General features: G+C 36.4%; 1 protein-coding gene across 1 annotated transcript; it reads left to right on the top strand.

The window, feature by feature from the left end:
• Positions 1–4,545: 4,545 nt before the first annotated feature.
• Positions 4,546–19,177, top strand: LOC135783559 (uncharacterized). Its single transcript, XM_065294317.2, has 3 exons — positions 4,546–4,686; positions 5,878–6,642; positions 10,862–19,177. Exons 1-3 carry the CDS (start codon positions 4,653–4,655, stop codon positions 16,081–16,083), a joined length of 6,021 nt encoding a protein of 2,006 aa, XP_065150389.1. The 5' UTR covers positions 4,546–4,652; the 3' UTR covers positions 16,084–19,177.
• Positions 19,178–22,960: the final 3,783 nt, after the last annotated feature.

Here is a 22,960-nt window from a genome sequence, read left to right as displayed (position 1 = left end):
GTTTTAAAAATCTGATAATCTGGTTAAAAAAAGAGACAAGTGTGGAATGTACCATGTCCATCTTTTCTGTCTGAATAAGCAAGTGCTAAAAAGACTGAAAAGGCCAGTGTTAATATTCATGTTAGTCCATGCTGATTTGTGGTGGTTTGAATTGTTTTGGTACTGGTTTACCCACTATTGTCTATGCAAGTATTGTTAGTTATGCTACTTTAGATGCCAGGTGAGAAAACCAGGAAATATTTATCTAAAACTATTCATCAGCTCAACAATGCATTCACTAAAAAGAAAAAAATGCAATTACTAAAAACCTTGGTAACACTTTACTTAAAGGGGTGTTCATAAGACACATCTTAATCATGACATGAAAAACATCAAGAACATGTAGGAGATTTTATGCATGTTTATGACAACTGTCATTAAGTGGCATTTGTTCAGTTTTGTAATTTGTAATGCAATGATGACATTGTTTGAGATGTCTTTGTTATGACAACTTGACATAAACCAATAAAACATAACTTGTCATAAATCTGTCATAAACATGACATAACAGAATAGTTATCAAACTTAAGAAACTACCTAGTTTTAGGGGTTAACATTACATTCATTTGGTATTTAAATGTCATTAAGTGACTCTGTCAAATACTTGTATACATGTCATGATTATCAAGGTGTCATGTCAGTCTTATGAACACCCCTTCAAGTAAAGTGTTACTAAAACGATATACTCACTCAAAACAAACATGTTAAAAATTATTGGCAAAGTTTGTGTGTTTTTTATATAAAACCTGCAACCTTTTGACCTCCATCATTGCAAACACATCCCATTCTTCATAAGTCTCTGTGTATTGCACTAAAAGTTTATACGTCTACATTTATGGATTTGGCAGACAAATTTATCCAGAGTGACTTACAGTGCATTCAAGGTAGACATTTTTTCATTAAGTGTGTTCCCTGGGATTGAATCCACAACCCCATTGAAACAAAATAAATCAGCATGAGATGCAAACCTGTCATGATATTGTATCTGACATGTATATTGGCTTATTGAATTGGTACATTTTTAAGCAAGTAATCTTTAAGTATAAACTTCATTAAATGTATTATTTGGTAGCTGTGATTTTTTTTTGTACTTTGGTATGGGTCTTCTGGGCAGTTTAAGTCATCGCTAAAGAGATCCTATATAGGATTTTTAAAGAGGAAAATGCTGTTCAGAGGTGCTTTGGGAGAATGTGAGTCACAGTCATGAGCTCACCTTTAGATTGCACAGCAGCTCTGGAAAACATAGGAGACTTTCTGTCACCATGAATTTTGATGCAGAACATGTAATGCCATGGTATAAAACAAGTTCTTGTCACACTGCATTTTTTTTTAGAAAAGAGGGTGTATGCAGTCCACAACTCATAAATGGGCTTTTTATGAAACATCTGTGGTCATCAGGAAACTTGACATAAATGTGTGACAGGTTTGCCAAAACATGGTTTGCTGTGCCAGAACACCAAAATATTTACACTGCAAGTAAACAAAAAGTGAACAAATGTTAGCAGCTTCTTTTAGCCAAAGTGGCTGTATTAGTTTTATTAATGCCTGTTGTTGGATTTTTGTGCACATTATTATCATCAGTGTTGTCAATGCATGTTATTGCGTAGGAATATCTTTCTCAACCTTTGATTAACTTTCCTTTTATCACTGACATCACGTGAGAAAAGTGGCTTAGCACATCGTTTTAGGCTTTTCCCATCATCAGTGTCACAACTTTGAGGGTTCAAAGTTGTGACACTGATGATGGGCTAAGCCCGAAACGTTTGTCTTATGTTTGTTTTGGCCTGTTAGTATTATTCGGTACTTTAATACAGTTCTTGTACTTTATTCAGTCTTTGAGTGCGGTCTCTTTTCTACTATCACTGACATCACCACATATGGAAACAAATTATTGATTAATGCTAACCAATAGCAAAGAGCTGGTTTGTTATCATCTTGAACTGTTATAGTGAAAGCTTTTCTAATCCTATTCCAATTTTCTAAATATGGATTTATTTTCATGAAAATGGTCTAAAGGGTTATTTGGACCTTGAACCTCAATGTCTGGCCTAACAGACTCCCTAATAGTAAAAGGTGCCATTGAATGTAAAACTGTATTTACCTAGGCATAGATAAATACTAAGAGTTCTGTGCATGCTAATGACATACCATGAGCCTTAATCATGATTGTTTCTACTTATGTAAACCGTATGAATGCAAAAGACCGCTGGAAACAGGTCAATCTCAACATTACACCAACTTTGAGGTAACAGTCGAGATGTACGCCCGCAACATTAAGTACAATGTTGTTACAATGCTTAAAACAAAGCTTTGACTGCTACACTATATTGCCAAAACGCCTTTTTTTGGACACCTGCCTTTATATGCACATGAACCTGAATGACATCCTATTCTTATTTCTTAGGGTTTAATATGAAGTTGGCCCACCCTTTGCAGCTGTGGCAGTACAAGTTAAACTCGTAATTACTTTGCATTCTTTTGGCCAATCGCTGTCCCTGGCTCCCTCCATAAATACCCATCGTAGTCCTTTGGACTGCTCTCTTGCTCACTAGTGAAGGAAGTGCTTCATACTTCCGGGTCACTCGCTCCGTGTTGTTTTGCTGCTGTGTCTCTGTGTATCTCGCTGTTACCAGCTATCGTTATGTTTACTATGTACTGTACGTTCGTAGATCTCCCGTTGGTTGGCTAATCTTCTGCACAGTCGCTCAACGCATTCAAAAGCGGATGTTACTGAAGGCTACCTGTACTGTTTGTACCCCTTGAGCTGCCTTCTCCTGGATAGGCACTTGGTGCCAGCTTCATTTATGGTTGAATTGGGGTTAATTATTTTTTTGTTATAAATAACAGAGACCGGGCTGGTTCAACTGGAGACTGACTTCAGCTGCAGAGCATTCATTCACTAGCTGCTGTTTTGCCTGGATTATTGTTCATGTAACGTGCATACGTTGATTGTTATAGCGCTAGCTGTTTTATTCGATGGTTGTACGTCTGTCCTGAATGACTGGTTGTGTCAACGTGCATCCTTTGGTAATTTTACTAGCCACTTTATTCGGTTGCTGTACGCTGATTTTGGATTATTGTGCGTGCTTTGAACATTTTATCAACTACTTTATGTGACTGCTGCACGCTCGCCCTGGATTGCTGCTTGTGCACGCGTGTGCTTTGAACATTGATACTAGACCCTTATTTAGTGTATGCTCGCCCTGTGTTTCATGTGATGTTACAGCTACGTTTTGCAGGTCAATACTATAATAAAAAACACAAACTTGCCACATAGAAATGTCCATTAACAATCTCCAAACAATTGATTATTCTTCAAATTCCCTATCTTCGCCTGATACAGGCTCAAACATAACATTTGTTTGCACACACACAGAGCTACTGAAATTAACTGCTCTGAGAAACAGCCAAACATTTCAGAGCTCATCATTATTATTCATGACCCTTTCAAATAAGGTAATAGTAGACAATTTCATCCTAAAGGGCAATTCTAGAGTTGTAAATGGACATGTAAAACCATCTCTGAATAAATTTTGCACTTAATAGAGCCACATACCTCCTATGTAGATATCAGGGAACAATTTAACACAGTATTTCAATGTATTCTTTGGCACCTTTAAAGGGGGTCGCCCACCGGAAGCGCAGCGTCGAGTCACGTCTAGGACAACTCGGAGGTATCGTAAAACCGGAAGTGCACATTAAATAGCCCGAGCTTAGTCAGATAGCGCCTACTTCAAAATGCAAAATATACGTTAGCAGCCAATGTTAATCGTTAATGATTTGGGACATATATGATGTTACTTAATGTTAAACTATGTGAGTGGCGCTCTGTGGCGTGACAGCGATTAGAGCAACTTCCTGAATCGAAGCTGGGTGAAGCGGACAGGTGCCACCTGTCGGCGCCGGTGTGCGCATACTCATAGAAAACAATGTGTTTCATTCTTTTAGAATGGCGCGGCGCTGAGCTGGGTTTCCGGTGTACGACCCCCTTAAGGAGTCCTGCTTTAAAAGGTTTTTCCATGATCAACTACAAACTCACATAAAGGTGTGAATGTATTGATGCTTTAATGATGCCTTTAATGACGCTTTATACCTTTTATAAAATGAAGAATGTTATTTTTACACTGAATTATTTATGTTCTGAACTACATGGCATTATGAAAGTGAATTAGAATGTAAATTACAGGCTATGTTGACCTGAAGCAGGAATGAAATTAACAAGTCATCAATTTGACTAAGATCAAGACATTTAATCTGACAGAAAGAAAAGTTTTTGTTTGACAATTGAACTGTAATTATACAAAGTGAAACAATATGATGGTACGTATGTTGGTGCCTATATAAAATGAACAACATTTTGACCACAGAGCTTCCTTCTAAATTTCCGCTATACCCATGCACAAGAGTACATGGTGTTTCCTGTGTGAGTTACAGAAAACCACAGGTTAGTCACGTGACCAAACTTCCACCTTCAGAATTGCTTTCTGCTCTACCGTTGTTCCGTGCAATAGGAGGAAGTGAACAGATACATGTGGAAGTTACTGTGGGGTTAAATTATGTTTATAAAATATATAACGAAAGGATAAAGTAGTACCGAAAATTAAGTGGCAAAGATGGAAACACAAAGAGGAAGTCCTTTCTTCTCCGGTAAGCAAACATCATTATAAATCTTAAAGCAGATTGATGATAGCAAACTTGGAGTGACCACTTAAAAATGTATGCATTTAAATGCATTTGTTAACAAAAGTGGCAATAGTGTATGATATGGCTTTTCTAAGAACAAACTTCATTTTTCTGAGCCTCATGACGAGTCTTTGCCAACTGATGCAAAAAGTGTTTATGTAAAAGATAATCAGTCAATAATACAAAATACCCAGCTTATTACATTGCTAACAAATTAAAAAAAAATTAATGCATGGACATGAAATGGAGTGAATATGATTGGATATGAAAAAAATGTGAACAGCTGGTGTGTGTGATACACATATTTCCCAGATGTGTGCAGCTATGCATCATGCTGTTGACAATGTTCATATTCATACTATTTGAAAACTGAATTCACAATCACAAAACAGGGAACAACCCAGCAAGCAATTTTGCATTTTAAAGACATCTAATAGTCATCCAAACACAGTCCAGACGTCTTTCATTGAAAATTTAAGACGTTTAGCCATAAGGCAGAAATTAGTTAAATAAATAAATGAACCTTGTAATCACTGTTGACATTGTTTACATGATGGAATATCATACAATATCTGTCTTGAGTCTATAGTTAACCTAGATGATGAAATGACAGCTATTGCTTGCTGAGAAGGAAGTAAGATAAGGATTTTTTTTATATTATTATCATTTTAAACCAAACAGCAATTTTTCTTTTATATTTTATACACAATTCAATCACATTTATACATTTGTAAGTGTGGCATAGGTTTCCAAATAATTTTGAGAGCGTCACTGTATTATACTTTTTTTTATTAAAACAACATCAGGAAATGTCTCACTAGAGAGTATTTGTTACTCCGCCTGTGAAATGCCTTCTAAAGTCCTTTTTTATTACTTATAGTTTTCGGAAAAAAAAAGTCATCCTACATATTATAAAGAAGATTCAGTGAAAATCGAACCTTGATATCTTTAATGTTAAATCAAACTTTGATGCTCCAAATCTCATAGTTAGATTAAAATTTCACATATGATGAATGCTGCATGCAAACCCAACAAATTGTCCTTTTCTCTTATGAAATATTTTAACGTATGTTTGGGGATGATAAAACGATAAAGACAACTTTTTTCTATTTTATATAAATTGACATTATACATTAAAACAAGTTTCTGTTACAGATGGAAGACAGCAGATGGTTGTAGCCACTGGACAAAGTCTTAGTCCCCAGCCTGCATCTCTTCCTGAACTACGATTGGTTTTGCTAGGCCGCAAAGGTGCTGGAAAGAGCTCTGCAGGCAATACTATTTTAGGCCTGCCAGGAGGGTTTGAGACAGGAAAACCAACTGAGGAGTGTGTAAAGAGACGTGCCGAAGTAGCTGGAAAACGTGTTACAGTTGTGGACACGCCTGGCTGGGAATGGTATTATCCAGTGAACGGTACTCCTGGATGGGTAAGAAGAGAAACAATGCGAAGTATATCTTTGTGTCCACCTGGACCTCACGCAATCCTTTTAGTGGTCCGATCTTGTACCTCAGTGACAGCGGACTATCATAAACAAATTGAAGAGTACCTGGAACTTTTGGGCAAGACAGTGTGGGATCACACATTGGTGTTGTTCACACGAGGGGATGAACTGGGCTCAGTTCCCATTGAAGAGAGAATTAAAAATGGAGGCAAGGCCTTCCAAACTCTACTGCAAAGGTGTGGAAACAGATTCCATGTTCTGGAAAATAAAAGGCGTATTGATGATGGAACTCAGGTGAAGGAACTAATGAGGAAAATGGACAAACTAGTTGAAGAGAGAGGTGGGAGATATTTTGAGATAGACCTTCTTCATCTGGAACTGGAGGGTGATAGCAAAAGGAGGGCACGAGAGAGAAGGAAGAAACAGAGAATGATGGAGGCGCAGACTCAGAGAGGAACCATCAGATCAGTGTTGACCAGTAGGTTTTTTTATTGTCCTGTACATCACAGCTTTAAGTTCCTTTCCAGGTTTTATTATAGGGTATTTTCAGTAATTTTAGTTTTAATATGTAAAAACACTCAATGCACCATAAAAAAGTTTGAACAAAGCACAAATATGTATTTTTTAACTAAAAGGTTGTTGTCTGTCCGAATTGTTAAACATACTTCCTTTACTGCATGTCTCTCCTGTGGTGTTCCACAGGGATCCATCTTGGCTCCAACATTGTTCTCCCTATATTTATGCCACTGGGCCCCATTTTTTCTAGATATGGAATATCATTTCATTTAAATGGCGACCACAACCAACTATATCTCCCCTTTAAACACAGTGATTCTAGCTCCTTGAAGGCCCTGTTATCGTGTTTTCATGAAGTAAAAATTTTATCAAAAATTACTCTCAAAAGTGCTATTACGCCATAAAATATAGTTCCTCTTTTAAATCCGCTTAGAAAAGCGCTACGTATTATTTTGTACCACCAAACTTGCTCGTATAACTACTCGTCTTAAATAGGAAAAACGTTGATGTGTTTGGTCACTTCTAACTTTATCTCTGTTTGATACCATTGAATGAATGGGGCTAAGCTAAATGCTATCGAAGTGTCGCAGCAGGCTCCAGCGCTTACGTGCACGCACACAGATGATAGAGGGATGTATCAACAATTCTTAGTTAAGGTAATAACATAGTTTAATATTGAAAATGAGTAGACTATTCCTTTAATCTATTATCTTTTTGCTCTATCTGTAATGTTTGTAATGTGTATTTTTTATTTGATCATTTTAGTTTGTACAGCACTTTGGTCAACCCGGAGTTATTTTTAAATGTGCTTATAAAATAAATGAATGAATGAATATGTTTGTTGACTAATTTGCATATTTATGCTTTGTCCTAAACATTAGGGTTTAGCACCTTGTTGCATATCTTTGTCCAATGACTGTTTTAAACCGGACAAAACATGCAAATGTTGAATGTCTTCTCTGATGATGTTAGCCATTCAAAATATTTTTTGTGTTCAGTAGTGTTCAGCGGCCTCATTTATAAAACTGTGCAAAGGATCCTTACTAAAAGTCTACGTACACACAAAAGCCAAAAATAGCGTACGGCAAAAAATATTCAGATTTATAAAACCATTCGTACGCAGACCAGCAAGCAATGCTCCTTTTATTAAATCACAGATCACCTAAAATTGTGCGTATGTGAAACTGCCTCCTATCCCGCCCTGTACATTCCCATTTTTAACCATAAATAGTCAATGCAAATCCCTGCTGAATGCTTATCTTCATATTAATGAGACTGGCATCGAATTGTTTGTTCGTAAGCTAAATGCGCCCAGCCAAAATTACAGCTTTGCTCCTAAAGAGTTTATATTTGCTCCTAAAGATTATATTATTATGGGCATAGATTACTTGGGGGCATGTCCTCTGCACTTTTCAACTCCCCACCACCATTCCCGCCCATGTATTTTTATTTGTTACTTAGATTTGCAAGTGACTGCAAAAAGACTCAATCTATACTTAATTTAAACTATACAGACTAAGACTACATATGCAGTATTATTTTTAATTTGATTACGTTTCTACAGACCAACCTGAAAAACATAAAAAGCACTGTTTATTTGTATGCTTGTTATATTATAATTACTTGGAGAATTGCTCATAATTTTTTGTATAATTTATTATTGGTTTTCTGTTACTGACCATTTTCTTGTCTTTACAAAAAAATGGACATACATACATAAGAAAAAACACTTAAGCAAAACATGGTCATTCAGAGTGTCTGAATAATTTGTGGTCCTAAATTTTTATCAATTTTACTGGTAGACCACTGTATGATGAATTTGTTGGGTCTTATATGTACATATTGGTACCAAATGTATACATACCTGCGCCTAAATGGTACATATTAGGGACCTTTTAAAGGGTAGAGCCCTACTGACAGCTGGAGTACATATTTTGAAAAATGTTTCTACAGTAACAGTGTAAAAAAGTTTTTTGTTACAAAAACATTATCATAAACAGTTTCTTTATTAATACAAATAAAGCAAGTTAGTTGCATTACTTAACTGACCTGGGCTGCGTTCCCCTAAAACCTTCTTCGCTCTACGTCGTTCTTAAGTTGTACCTTAAGCTGTACCTTATCGTTAATACGTGTTTCCCGAAACGTTCTTAGTTACGCATCACTTCTGTAAGTCGTTCATTTGGAAGGTTGGTCTGGAGCACTCTTAGCTATACCTTATCCCACTTGACTCCCCTAGGGGACATGAGTGTGATAAAAGCTTGTGTAGATTGCAGTCTATATAACTAAATATCTGTAAAAAAAAGTTGGCATAAATTAGGCATTTTTTATTGGAAGAATAAAACATTCAAATAATAAGACATCATTACACTGATGGTTATTAGATTTTTTATATTTTTTTCCAAAGGAACATCAGCTTAGAACTATAATTACAGGCTTAAGAAACTATAAAAAAATAAACGAGTTTGGGTGGAGGAGTTGGTGAAACTATGGCAGGCAGCTAGCTATACAGCAAATCTTACTATTTCATTTGTGCATTTTAAATCCGTTAAATCTTTAGTTTACCGGCTATTTTATCTGCAATAAAACAAATCAAGTAAAAATTGCATGCCACAGGAGCACATTCATCACGAAATCATAATTGTTGATTTTCCTAAATATTATTATTGATGTTAAGTCGACTTTGCATCGAAGTTTTTTAATGTTTTCTAACTTTGAGGCAGCTGCATGCCATATTCTTTATAAACACTTAAAAGAAACTGCTCCACTTGATTACTGCTTGTATAAGGTCAACAAATTTTCCACAATTAAACTAATCAAAGCTAAAATCTAAAGAAATCATAATATATATTTATATATCATATAATATATATTTTATGTTATATTTAAGGTAAACAGACAGGCGTGGCTCCAGAAATGCGTCCATTAAGCGTTATCCGCATTGTAAACGCGCTTGTGTCACGACTGGGATGCAGGAGTGAGGAAGTTAGGATGCAAGTGCAGAGTTCACAATGAAATAAATAACATTTATTAACAGAACGAGAAACAAAACACGAGAATAAAACAACGGGCAGGTAACACAGGAACATCCAATACAAGAAACAGGAACAGACATGAAAGTAGCGACAATGACAATGATCCAGCGGTGAGCAAACAGAAAACAGGAGTATATATACACACAGACAAAATGACAAACAGGTGTGATGAGGCAGGTAATTAATCAATGAATGTCCAGGTGACAACAATCAGAACAGAGACAAGACATGACACGGATTAACCGTGACAGCTTGCGCATCCAGTGTCCAAGCACAATAAACGGGTGAACTACTGAACAACAATTTGTTTTTATATATTTTAAGTGTAATGCACAGCCAAGCCAGGTGACTTGCACGACCCACCTTATTCCCCTGTGCAACGCATTTATTGGGAACCCCTAATATAAATTATCCTTTAAAGTGAAGGAATAATGGATGCATTGGAGCAGTTTATGCATGATACTTTTGGACATTAAGTTGCGGGTTTTGCATGGGTTTGATGTAAAATAAAATATACAAGGTTTATATTTATTTTAGTTTGCAATTTGAAATATTTTTACCAGATATTCCTAATAACTTATTTCTGAAATGTTTCTTTAATAAATAACACCGCTCTCTCATAACGCAGCGAAGTACCTGTTACATAAAGTGAACAATTGATTGTCGAGCAATCGATATCAACCTATTCAGCACCATCGCCATGGACAGCACCTGGTAACGTCGTACGTAAGAAAGTATACCTTAAGAAACCCGCTAAGGTACAGTTCGGGAAACACGACTAGAAAAGGTATACCTGTAGTTAAGGTTTAACTTAAGAGTCTTCGTAGCGCGCTAAGAGACAACGTTAATCGGGAAACGCAGCCCTGATTTGTTTGTTGGTTTCAATACATACTGTCGTTTGTTGGTTTTAAAGGTGGGGTGAACGATCTCCGAAAGCCAGTGTTGACATTTGAAAGCACCCCGTCCTATACATACGCAACCCAGGCAACGATGTCGGCACTCCGCCTTTATTACATATTGCCCAAATATAAAAATTATTTTTAAAGATTTTAATATAAATAATAATCTAACAATGATAATCCTGATTTGCTACAGAATCTGAATTTATAAATAACACCTTAATATAGCTTTGCATTGTTTCTTTGTCAGATGACAGTCCTCAAGTTGAAGATCTGGATGAGAAGAATCTTTTCTCCAGGGGTTCACGGCGTTTTCCTGAGCTGAGACTGATTTTGGTGGGAGAGAGGGAGACAGGAAAAAGCTCGGCTGGGAATGCCATCCTCGGTGGTCCGAGATACTTTCAAAGTGGAGAAGCCACAGAGGAATGCTCAAGACAGCAGGCAGAGGTCTCTCATAGACTGGTTACTGTGGTGGATGTGCCTGGATGGGAGGGCGGACCAGAGGGAACAACTCCAGAGAGAGTAAAGCGTGAGATTGGATTGAGTGTGACGCTTTGTCCTCCAGGACCTCATGCCTTTCTTCTGGCATTGAGAGTGGATGCTATCGTCCAAGCTCCAGCAGTCCGGGAGCACCTTGAGCTTCTGGGAGAGACTGTTTGGAGACATACAATTCTTCTTTTCACAAGAGGTGACCAACTACGTCAGGGAGTAACTATTGAGCAGCACATCCAAGGAGGAGGCAAGGATCTTCACTGGTTGATGGAAAGATGTTCAAACAGGTTCCATGTCATCAGCAGCACTTCTTGTTTGCAAAGTCAAAATCCCACAACACAGATAACTGGACTTCTTGAGAAGATTGAAAAAATGGTAGCAGGGAATCGGTGCGAGGCCTTCTTGCCACTAGTACATGAGATTCAAGAGTTAGGAAGACAAAAGAATGAGAAATTCCAGCTGAAGGTTAAAGAGTTTACAGAGAAGCTTCAACGGCAGGAGGAAGAACTGAAAAAGATGAAGGAGAGAGAAGTCAGAAGTATTCGCTGGTTTTTCGATAGACGCAAAAAAGACAAAGTACAGTCCCCTGGAAAGACAGAGAGGGAAGAGATGCCATATAGGGGCGAGGATGACAAAAAAAGCATAATGGGTGAACTTGAGGAGAAGATGGCATGGTTAACAGAAGACAGGGAGAGAGAGATACAAGAGCTCACCACAGAAATAAGCAGAGTCATGGCGGCTCTCAATCAAAAACATAAAGAAAAAGAGAGACTAGAAATGAGTTTAGAAGAAAGAGATTTAGAGAGGGAAGAACTTAAAGAGAAGGTGGATGATCTTCAAATGAAACTGCTAGAACTAGAGCGCATGTGTGTTGTGAAAGAGCAAGAAAGAAAGGAGAAGGAGTCAGAATTTCAACGTGTTTACCAGACTGAGGTAAATGAATTAAGAAATAAACTGGTAGATGCAGAAAACAGGAACGATATGTTGAGGAGAAAAGCTGAAGAGACTCAAAAGGAAATAGATGCCTACCATAGGTATGAGGAAGAGTCCACACAAAAACAGCAAGAGATTGAGAGCAAACTGAAAGAAAAGGACAAAAAAATAGAAAGTATTCTCATAGAAATTCAGAAGGTGACATTAAAGACCGAGAGCAGGGAAAGAGAACAAAGTGAAATATGGAGGGAAACAGATAAAAAAAGAGAGAAAAACATGGACAAACTAAGAGAAGTGATAAAGACGATGACAAAAGAGATGGAACAGCTACAGACGTCATGCCAAGAGCAAATAAAAATGACAGAAGCAGAGAGAGAAATGCACGAAAACGTCATTGAGAAATACAACACACTGAAAAATAAACTTATAGGAAAAGACGAAGAAATAGCTGCCATACGGCAGGCGCAAGAGCAAATTAAAAAAGAAAAAGAAGAGGAGCTGCACCGAAATGTTGCAACACAAGAGAAACTACACAAAAAAGAAGAGGAAATAAACACACTGAAACAAAGACATCTGGAAAAAGACAAAGAAATAGAGACATTGAGGCAAAACATTGATGAGAAACAAAAAGACATAGAAAAACTTAAAGAAATTGTCCAGGATAATAATGAAGAATATGCATCTAAACTCAAACATTTACATGAAGAATTTAGGGCTAAAGAAGCTGAAATACACAAATTAATTCAAAGTCAAATGGAAAAGGACAGAGAAATTGATACACTTAGGCAAAACATGTTCGACAAACAGAGTGACATAGAAAACTTGAAAGACATAATTCAGAAAAATATTGAAGAAAGTGCAAGTCAACTAAAGCATTTAGAAGAACAAGTGATAACAAAAGAACAGGAAATTACCAAATTAGGACAAACAGATCTGGAGAAAAAGAAGGAAGTTGACAAAATGAGACAAAACATCAATGAAAAACAAAGAGACATAGAAGCAGTAAAAGACATTCTCAGGGCAAATACGGAAGAAAGTGCAGCTAAATTAAAACATCTACAGAATGAAATTAAAGTAAGAGATGATGAAATAGACAAATTAAGACACAGAGATCTGGAGAAGGACAAAGAGATGAACACACTGAATGAAAATATTCAAGAAAAACAGAAAGCTATTGACCAGTTAAAAATGAATGCCGAAAAGTATGCTGCTAAATTACAACATTTAGAGGAAGAGTCTGAAGTAAAGACTGAGGCCTACAAATTGATGGAAGAGGAACTGGAAAGAATCAAGAATCAGATTGAGGAAAATGACAGACTGGCAACTGAGAAGACCGAGAACAACCAGTTAAAACAACAAAACACAGACACTGAAAGAAATATGGAGGAGCTAAAACATCAGAACAAAGAAGACAAAGAAAGAAACAACATTCTACAAAACACCATCACTGAACTGGAGAAAAAATGTCAAGAGCTGACGTTTAAGTGTGAGAGCTATGAGAACGCTTTGCAAGCTCAGAGAGAGGCAGAGAATAGAAGAGAAGATGAGATCAAAGAGATGCTTAGTCAGTATGAGACACAGAAGACAAAAGATGACCTGTCTCTCAAACAAATGAAAGATCTAGAACAAGAAATGGATCAGTTAAAACAGGTGCTGGAAGAACTTCATAAGAAGGAAAAGCAGAAAGAGGAGGAATTAAATGAGATGAAAGTATATTATGAGAATAAATCGATGGAACAAAAAGAACAAGACATTCAAACACTGGGGAGAGAAGAGGAACTTCAAAGAAGAGAGCAGGAGGTCAAAAAAAGAGAAGACAATTTGGAGGACCATTTGAAGGAACTAGAACAAAACAAACAAGAGTTGGTCAAAAGAAAGGATGCAATTAATAGGAAAGAAAATGAACTTATGGACGAAAAGCAGGAGTTGGACAAAAGAATGTACATAATTAGGGACAAGGAGGAAAAACTGGAAAACGAGTGTCAGAGCTACAAACATATGGCAGCAGATCTGGAAGAAATTAAAAGGGAGGTTGAAAAAAGACACTATGAGCTTACAGACAGGGAGGAAAAGTTAAAAGTAAAAGAGCAAAAGATAAAATGTGAAAAAGAAGAGCTAGAAACAGCCTGGAAAAAAATAGAGACCAAGCAAAAGGAAATGAAAGATCAGACTGAAAAACACGAGAAACATTTGGAAAACCTGAGGCAACAGCTGGAAATGAGAGAACGTGAACTGCTGGAAACCGAGAGGATTTTTATAAAAGAACAACAAAGGCTTAAAGAAGAAGAAAAATCTTTGGGGTTGCTCAAAGTAAATTTGGAGATGAAAGAAAATGAACTTAAAAAACAAGAGCGTCAGCTAATCGATGCAAACCAGCTGTGGGAAGTAAAGATCCGGGAGTTCTCAAACAGCTCACAGGAAGTTGAAAACAACAAACATGACATTGAGAAATTGCAAGCTGAGCTGACTAATAAGGAACATGAGTTGCTGCAAAAAATTTATGGATTGCAAAAAAAAGAGCAAGAGCTTGTTCAAAGGGAGAAGGACGTTGCACTTAAACACAAAATGCTTACAGAGCAAAATCAAGATGTGGAACAGCGAGAGAAGTTACTTAAGAGCATTAATGAGGAATTAGGAAGTAGGGAGCAAGAGCTGATAAAAGGTGAAGAAGCACTTTGCCAAAGAGAGCACAAACTGAAAACTAAAGAAATCCATTTGGACAAAATACAGGAAGTTGTGCAAAACAAGGAAGAACAGCTGCAAAGCGAGAGACAACAGAATAAAAACATGCTACAGAGTCTCAAGGAACAGCAGGATGGTTTAAAAGACACACAACACTTTCTGGATACCAAAGAAACAAAATTACGCCACCTGGAAACTGAGCTCACTATCAGACATGATCAAATAACTGAAAAAGAGCAATTCCTGCAGAACCGAGAATTAGATCTAAAGGAAAATGCAAGTGATTTTGAAAGAAAAACACAAACGCTAGAAGTCCTACAAAAAACACTAGAGCTAAAAGAAAAAGAAGTAGAGGAAAGTAAAAACCAACTGGAGCTCAAAACAAGGGACTTAAGTAATGAGGCAGACCATCTGAAAAAGCAGCGAGAGGAACTTGAAAAGTGGGAGAAATATTTATACAACACAGAGCTCAAACTGATGCACAAAAAGCCTTTCTCTGGGAATCAAAGATGGACAAACTGCACTGAATTTAATGGGAAACAGGAAAAGGAAGATCATATTTATAGATTACACCAGGATGTTGATGGAGATGCAAAAGACACAAGTAGAGAAGCCATTAGAACACAAGGAGAGGGCGAACGGCAAATCCACTTGGAAAATGCTAACAACATATTGGTTAAGAGCTGGAATGGCAATGGAACACTGAAGGACAAGCAAAAAAATAAAGTGAAAGAGCTTGGTGACAGTTCTGGTGAAGACGACTTTGAATCTTCAAGCACCATGTATCAACTAACCAAAGGCATTAAATGTCCTGTGTCTGAGCTAAGACTAATGCTCTTAGGAGACACATGGTCTTCACATCACACAGCGATACACATCTTACTTGGGCCTGAAACAGATAGAGGTGACTCTTGGAGAGGAGAGATATCCGGCAGGAAAACTACTATGGTGGCTCCACAAGGACTGAAATGGCGATCTGGAACTGATCGTCAAGGCACGTTTCAAAAACATATCTCTGAAAGTGTGCCCCTGTGTCAGCCAGGACCACATGCCTTTATCTTGTTAATACCTGCTTATGTATCCTTTACTGGTCAGTACAGGCGTGCAGTGGAACGTACCATGTCAGTATTAGGAGAGGGGGCATGGGGACATACTATTGTTCTGTTCACTTGGGGCGAGACATTAGGTGAAAGTTGTCAGCAGCATGTAAAGAGAAATGGGGACCTGGAGTGGCTGGTAAGAAAGTGTGGTAACAGATGCCACCTGCTTGATAACAGACACCAAGAGTCTCACATTGTAAAGTTGCTGGAGAAAGTTGAGGAGATGTTGGCAGGAAAAAATGGACAATACTACAAAATGGACTAAAAGAGTTTGAAGAATTTTATCTGAGCCGATCTGTCTGTGAATATTTAATTTCTGATATGGTCTTATTGCAGGGAAGCTCAGACCTATGATATTTTTAAAGCTTATAAATGCTTTTTAAAACAAGCATGTTTTGTAAATGTTTGTTTTTGTTTGAATTTTTTGTATTACCTATATTGTGTAGAAGCTGCTTTTAAAGGCGCTTTATAAAATAAAGTTAACTATAATTTTTTTATTGTATGGTAGATCTTGAAAGTGGCTTTATAGTTTAGCCTCATTTTAGTTCAAATTGTCCAGATATTTCCATGTGTTACAACAAATAAATAATACCATGAACTGGTTGATAACAGTGGTGCTACACAAAGTAGACCTAGAATATAAAATAATAATAGTCTGATATCAGCTAAAGTGGGCCATTGGGTAAAAGGGCTGTTTAAGTTTACAACCTGATTGCTCTGCAATGTTTGCCCCTGAAAATATATATAGTTGCAATCTGTTGCCACAACTATGATTAACCTGTGCTTTAAAGTGATTTCATTGATATACAGTACATCTGCTAAGGTGGGTAGAGCAGGACTTCAAAGGTCTCAAACTTTTTTGTGAGCAAGGGCTACCACAATAGATAAAAAAATCTGGAGGGCTATTTTTTGATATAGTCTACTTTTTATTTTTTTTATTTTACTTGTTGATATGTTTTAACACGGTTTAAAAAGATAACAAACATAAAAGAAGCCAAACTAATACAAAAACTTTTTTTAATAAATATTAAAATTGAGGCTATTAATAGAATGTGCTTTGGGCATCCCACGGGCACCATGTTGGAGACCACTGCAATAGATCATAGATAATACTCATGGTCATAACTTTATGTGTGAGTCATTTTATGTGTCTAGTATCTTTTATTAAATATAATGTTTAATTTACATAAATTAAACTTTATTTAATGCATAAGTAAAGTGGATTTTTTTGTGGGGGCCCATTTTACTCAGAAAGGGACAAGGGTAGGGGCAGTTCCCTTTCGAAATGCCTTAAAAATTTTTGTTGAATTAACTCGGATTTACAAGTTATTTCAACTTACTATTATTAATCTTGACTAGAGATGAGTTGTTCAAACTACAGGTGAGTTGTTATAATCAAGTTGACTTTTCTCAACTATATTTTATAAGTTGTGCTAACTCATCTCTGTTGACATTACTTGTAAATCTGAGTTGATTTAACAAAAAATTTTAAGGCAGCAAAGAAGTTTTTTACAGTGTACAACTTAAAGAGAGTGCCTAAATGGTGCATTTTATGAACTTTTTTAAAGGCACTGTCCCAGTGACAGTTTTGTATATATTTTTTAAGAGTATAGATGGGCCACTTTTCAATATTACTTATAATGTATTTTGTTACGGCTCATCTTGTAAACAATATTTTATATTACGAGTTAACAAAAAAGAAAAAAAAATCTATACATGCAAAATCTATACGTTACAAAAGGATTTTTATTTAAAACAAGTTGATTAATGGTGTCATGACATTCATTACAGTAACTTTAATGGTTACAGAAAATTTATGAATTGTGGTGTAATGCAGACACTTGCCACACGGTGGTGCCCTTGTACTAGATGTTTGCTTAATATTTAAAAAATATTTTAAATTAATATTTAAAAAACTAAAGAGATGGTAATTTATTTTAGAGAGAAAGATCAAACGATATACACCCTATATTAATTAATGGAGAACAGATACAATTGGTAACAAATAGATAGTAAACTTAAGTTGGACGTATGGACTGACCAAGTAAGCAAGCAGCTCCAACATAGAACGTATTTCTTTCAATCATTATTTGAGACTTATAAAGAACAGTGGAAATTAGAGATGTTACTGAAGCCTAAATTAAGTTGTTATGTGCAGTTTAAGGAAAATTTCTTTACTGAATCTTATGTCAAATTAATTTGAAAAGAAGACAGAGGTACTTATGTGCTCAGCTTAGAGCTGGAGTGCTGCCCTAGAGGTGGAAGTGGGGCGCTTTAAAGGAGTCCCAGAGGAGGACAGGTTATGTTCTGTATGTGATTTATGTTCGGTATAGGATGAATTTCATTTTATGTTTTATTGTCCACTGTATAGTAATTTAAGAGAAGATTTGTATACCAGGATGCAACAGAAAAACCCGGATTTGATTTGGATGCCTGAAGGTGAAACTATGTCTTGGTTATTTGAAAATGAAATTTTTATTATGGCAACCTTTGTTGAGAAGGCATGGACATTAAGACAAAAGACTTTGTATCCTGGGATGAGGTGATTTAGTTGTGATTATGCCAGGATGTTGTGGTGTATTATATTGTTTGTTTTCTTTTTATTCCTTGATGGTCATCTTTCCCAATGACTGGATAGTGTAATATAAGCCCATGTGGGCTGGGCACCTATGAGTGCATTACACTTAAATAAAAATCATCAATCATCATCTTAAAGAAATAACTGTCTTTTAAGGTCAATAGCAGGCTACTCTTAGTGGTGGTTTCCCGGACAGGGATTAGACTAGTCCTAGACTAAAATAAATAAAAGACATGTCCAAACTGAAAACAATTTGCACTTACATCAGTGCTCTTTGTTTTGCCTCAAAATGCACACAAGTAATGTTTTTAGTAAGGCATGTTTGTTAAAATTAGTTATATTTCCTAATTAAACTAAGGCCTAGTCCTGGTTTAAAATAATCCCAATCCAGGAAACCACCCCTTAGAGTTTTATAGGTCTTTTATTGAGAGTTATGACATTTTGTGTGATATGTTGGTATGGCAACTTCTCCAAGGCCCAGAAGAGTATATATGTGTATATATAAAGGAAGAGTGTTAATTTTTTTAAATGTGTGTGCTGCAAAAATACTTTCCCTACATGGATAAATAAATTTTACTACCCCTACAGAAAATGTATAAATTGTGGTGTAATGCAGACACTTACCACATGGTGGTGCCCTTGTATAAGCTGTTTGCTTAGTTGCTTGATAAATTTTCTTTTCATGGAGTTCTTTTCTTCTGAGACAATTTAGTTATTGATCATCAAATATGAGGAAAAAGGTTCTCATTGCCTTCGTTTTAATCTGTGACACAGTGTTCATATGAATCAGATGTATAAAATAAACTGAAATATAAATCCAAGAAATTTAAAAATAGTGTGTTTTGATATTCACCTTATTCCGCCACGCCCCTTTTTAATTCTTCGCTCTTCCGCATTTTGTCAACCGACTTCCGCTGCTAATATGGCACAGTGCATTCGGTGGTTAGTTTGGTGGTTAGAAGATTGTTTGTAGTTCACTATAACTTTAGTGAAATGACAAATATCGCTACTGCTGTAAATGTTTTACATTAGGAGCACGGTTAAAACTTCATACGACGATTGGATAGTCTTATATTGTCCCATCAATCGTCTCGTGGTTAGACGATATGAAGCGGCCGCGGCAAGTAACCTGGCATATTTAATTACCTCGTCCTGTCAGGAGTTGATGGAGCAGCATTGAAAATTATTAAAAGTATGTCTACCAATATTTACACAGTGATTTCGTCTTTTTTATAGCAAATGTGCACCTTAGCCAGTCCAATAACTATTTCGTTTTTATGTGGTACCATGATAGAATTCATTTGCAAACTTGCCAACACTTATTCCTTCAAATCATGAGACTAAAATCCTTTTAAGTGGAATCTCTAAAGCTCACATATGGTTTAAGAAATTCCTTACAGATAATAACTGATCACACTGTAAAGGTTTATATAACTGCATGGCAGGATACATCTGATCACATAGTAAATGTTTAATATAACTGCATGACAGGTAACAGCTGATCACATTGTAAAGATTTAATATAAATGCACAACATGATCACATTGTAAAGATTTAATATAAATGCACAACATGATCACATTGTAAAGATTTAATATAAATGCACAACATCTGATCACATTGTAAAGATTTAATATAAATGCACAACATCTGATCACATTGTAAATGTTTAATATAAATGCACAACATCTGATCACACTGTAAATGTTAAATATCACTGCATGACATCTGATCACATATGAAGGTTTAATGTAACTTTACAACCGGTAAAGCAAGACCACCCTGCAATAAATTAAGACACAGCTTTATCGGAGTCATCAAGAGCTGATCCCAAGCGTATATCTGGAAGCTGTTGGTGTATGTACTGGTAAAGTGCTTGGCGACTGTGTAATGGATGCAATATCAACCCTGTGTAAAGCTGAACCAAAGATGGTTGTTTCTCAGCAGAGATATGTACATTTGTGCCAGCTCAACACATGAAGCAGAAGCATTGAAGCAGTTTCTCGGACAGGGTTTACAGGACTAGGCCTTAATTATATTAGGACATTTTAGTTTTTACAAACAAATCCTACAAAAAAACAAAAATGGTGCGCATCTTGTGACAAAACAATGGCACTAATATATGTTGAGGTATGTCAGTAAAAGGTGTTTTTAAATTATTGTAGCTCAAATATGCATTTTAGCCTGGGACCAGGATAAGCCCTGTCCGGGAAACCGCACCATTGTTTTCCCATATCAGATGTATGCTTCAGGTTGAGTTGTGATTTTAAAGTGTAGTTGTGGTCAGAGACGGATAGATGCTCCCATTGTGTTTCTGCATCACAGTTTAGGAACATGTTGATTGTATCATCCTCACAGTTGTCCACTGCATCACTAAACATCAATGCATCTGTGAAAACAATATAACCATAAATATTTTTATGTTAGTATTTAAAAGAAACTTGCATCATTAGAATTAATATATAAATGGCACCCATACTTAAACAGAACAGTGTGTAAGAGAGATGCATTAAAAAGAGACAAAAACATTATACACACAACCTTTAACTACAGTGTTAAATAATAAGTTGTTTAATATGTCATTATCAATATCTGAATGAGAAATGAACTGACATTCTAGCATCTGAAATCTCAGTAACTTGTAGGAATCACGTGGTCTACTGTAAGAATGCAATGTACTATAATATCTCGTTGTACTATCGTAAATATAAAAATATAGGTGGACAATTAAAACCATTCAAATAGTTGCATTTTATAAACTAACATTACTGATCTTAAGTGTATTTGTAGAACGGACATCACAAATCTAACTTTAGGCGAACGAGCACAAAGTTAGCTAAGATAGCTTACCTGAAACTGGCCACCTTTTCAACACCAGGCGTGGTTTAAAGTTACCGGAACATCGTAGTCGAACCATTATTTGGGATAAGGGTGTTCCTCAGTTGGCTTAAAATTGGTAAGAAAGAAACATAAAGGCGCTCGAGTGAGCTTTTTAAGCTTAACACGTCGCCTTCAGTCACTGCCTCAGCTGCTCATCGTCTATGCGGCCGGAAGAACGTTGACAAAATGAGCGAAATGGCGCCGCCCTTGTTGTCGTGAAAAATAAGGTGAATAGACAAGATATAAAAACATTCTATTATTTAAATGTAACACTGATTAAGGCTTATCTGTAGATTCTGTGTAACATAAACATGAGATTTTCCATTAGTGCCACAGAGTGGCATCCCGCTGAGCTTTCACTGTGATTCTGACAGGTAAATTATCATCTTTGAAATAGGTGGCCTGAAGGCTTCTTTTGAAAAGGAAACCCTTTCCATTGTATAAAAACAGGCATGTTTATGGTCCCCACACAGAGAAAGCAATGCTTAAATATAATCTGAGCCCCAAATGAGTCTGATATTCCTACACATCACCATTATGCAAAAAGAGCACTCATATAAATTGTTGAAAAACAGTCCCTATAGTCAAATTTAAACTGTCAGCAGGGGGTCTCTTTCTAGTTCTTTTAAAATAATTCATATATTTTCTTTTATGACATAAAAGTTTTCCCAGACCACATTGACACAATTTAGAGAATAAACACTTTAATTCAGAGATAATAATATGTCAGGAAGAGTGTCTCAGTCCATTACTCCTTTTTGATTTGTCCATTCATCATTCATTATTAGTTTAGATTTTCTGGTTATTATCTGCACTATAGACTTTTAAGTTAATGATCATGTACAGCTGTCCTAACATCATTTTACTAGCATCCCACCAGTTAAATGTCAAATTACAGACTACTATTTCATTAAACATATATGCATTTTTTTTGCATTTACATGGGGCGGTGTCTAATGGATGATAAAACCTCTTCACAATTCTTAGTACCCTAAATTTACTACAATTACTGCACCCAAATTTGCCTATTTCTCTTTAATTCCCTCTTGGTCAGATCAGGTGATGGTGTTGTGTGTAAGCTTACTTGTTCTATTCATATTGCAAATTCTAATTATGCTGAATGGTTTTAAATCCATTGTTTTAATGCGACTGCATGAGTTAGTGCATGACTGCATGATTATTTTTATTTCCCAAGTTCCTGACACCCAACATTTTGTTTTGGTAGACTTAAAAATTAAGAATATATTATAAGGAGACCTGGGCCTGTACCAGAATGGCAGTTGAACAAAGTCAAGATTACAGGATTGGTTTGAGGTATTTTTCCATAACCGTGATTTTTTTTGCGCGGTTCGACCGTTCGTCCAAACAGAAACCCGGTATCACGTCACTGAAGCCGAACATTTTTGAAAACCCCTGCCAAGGTGATGTTTTTTCAGAAACGTGGTTTATGCTTCTGAGTAAGGAGTAAATATATACACACACACACACACACACACACACACACACACACACACACACACACACACACACACACACACACACACACACACACACACACACACACACACACACACACACACACACACTCCTGTACAACTACCAAAATGAGGACCGGGTAAATTAACCTGCAGTATGAGGACCACCATTTCTGCTTTAATTTGAGATAAACAAATGTTATATTCTA

This window comes from Paramisgurnus dabryanus, chromosome 2 (genome assembly GCF_030506205.2).
Source record: "Paramisgurnus dabryanus chromosome 2, PD_genome_1.1, whole genome shotgun sequence".
NCBI lineage: Eukaryota > Metazoa > Chordata > Actinopteri > Cypriniformes > Cobitidae > Paramisgurnus > Paramisgurnus dabryanus.
Note: the sequence above shows the minus strand (reverse complement) of the source record. Positions and strands in the feature narration are given on the sequence as shown.

Coding starts and splice junctions, on each gene's coding strand:
- LOC135783559 (XM_065294317.2), top strand. CDS start 4,653: ATGGAAACACAAAGAGGAAGTCCTTTCTTCTCCG. Junction 4,687..5,877: donor AGGAAGTCCTTTCTTCTCCG/GTAAGCAAACAT, acceptor TTTCTGTTACAG/ATGGAAGACAGCAGATGGTT. Junction 6,643..10,861: donor CATCAGATCAGTGTTGACCA/GTAGGTTTTTTT, acceptor TTTCTTTGTCAG/ATGACAGTCCTCAAGTTGAA.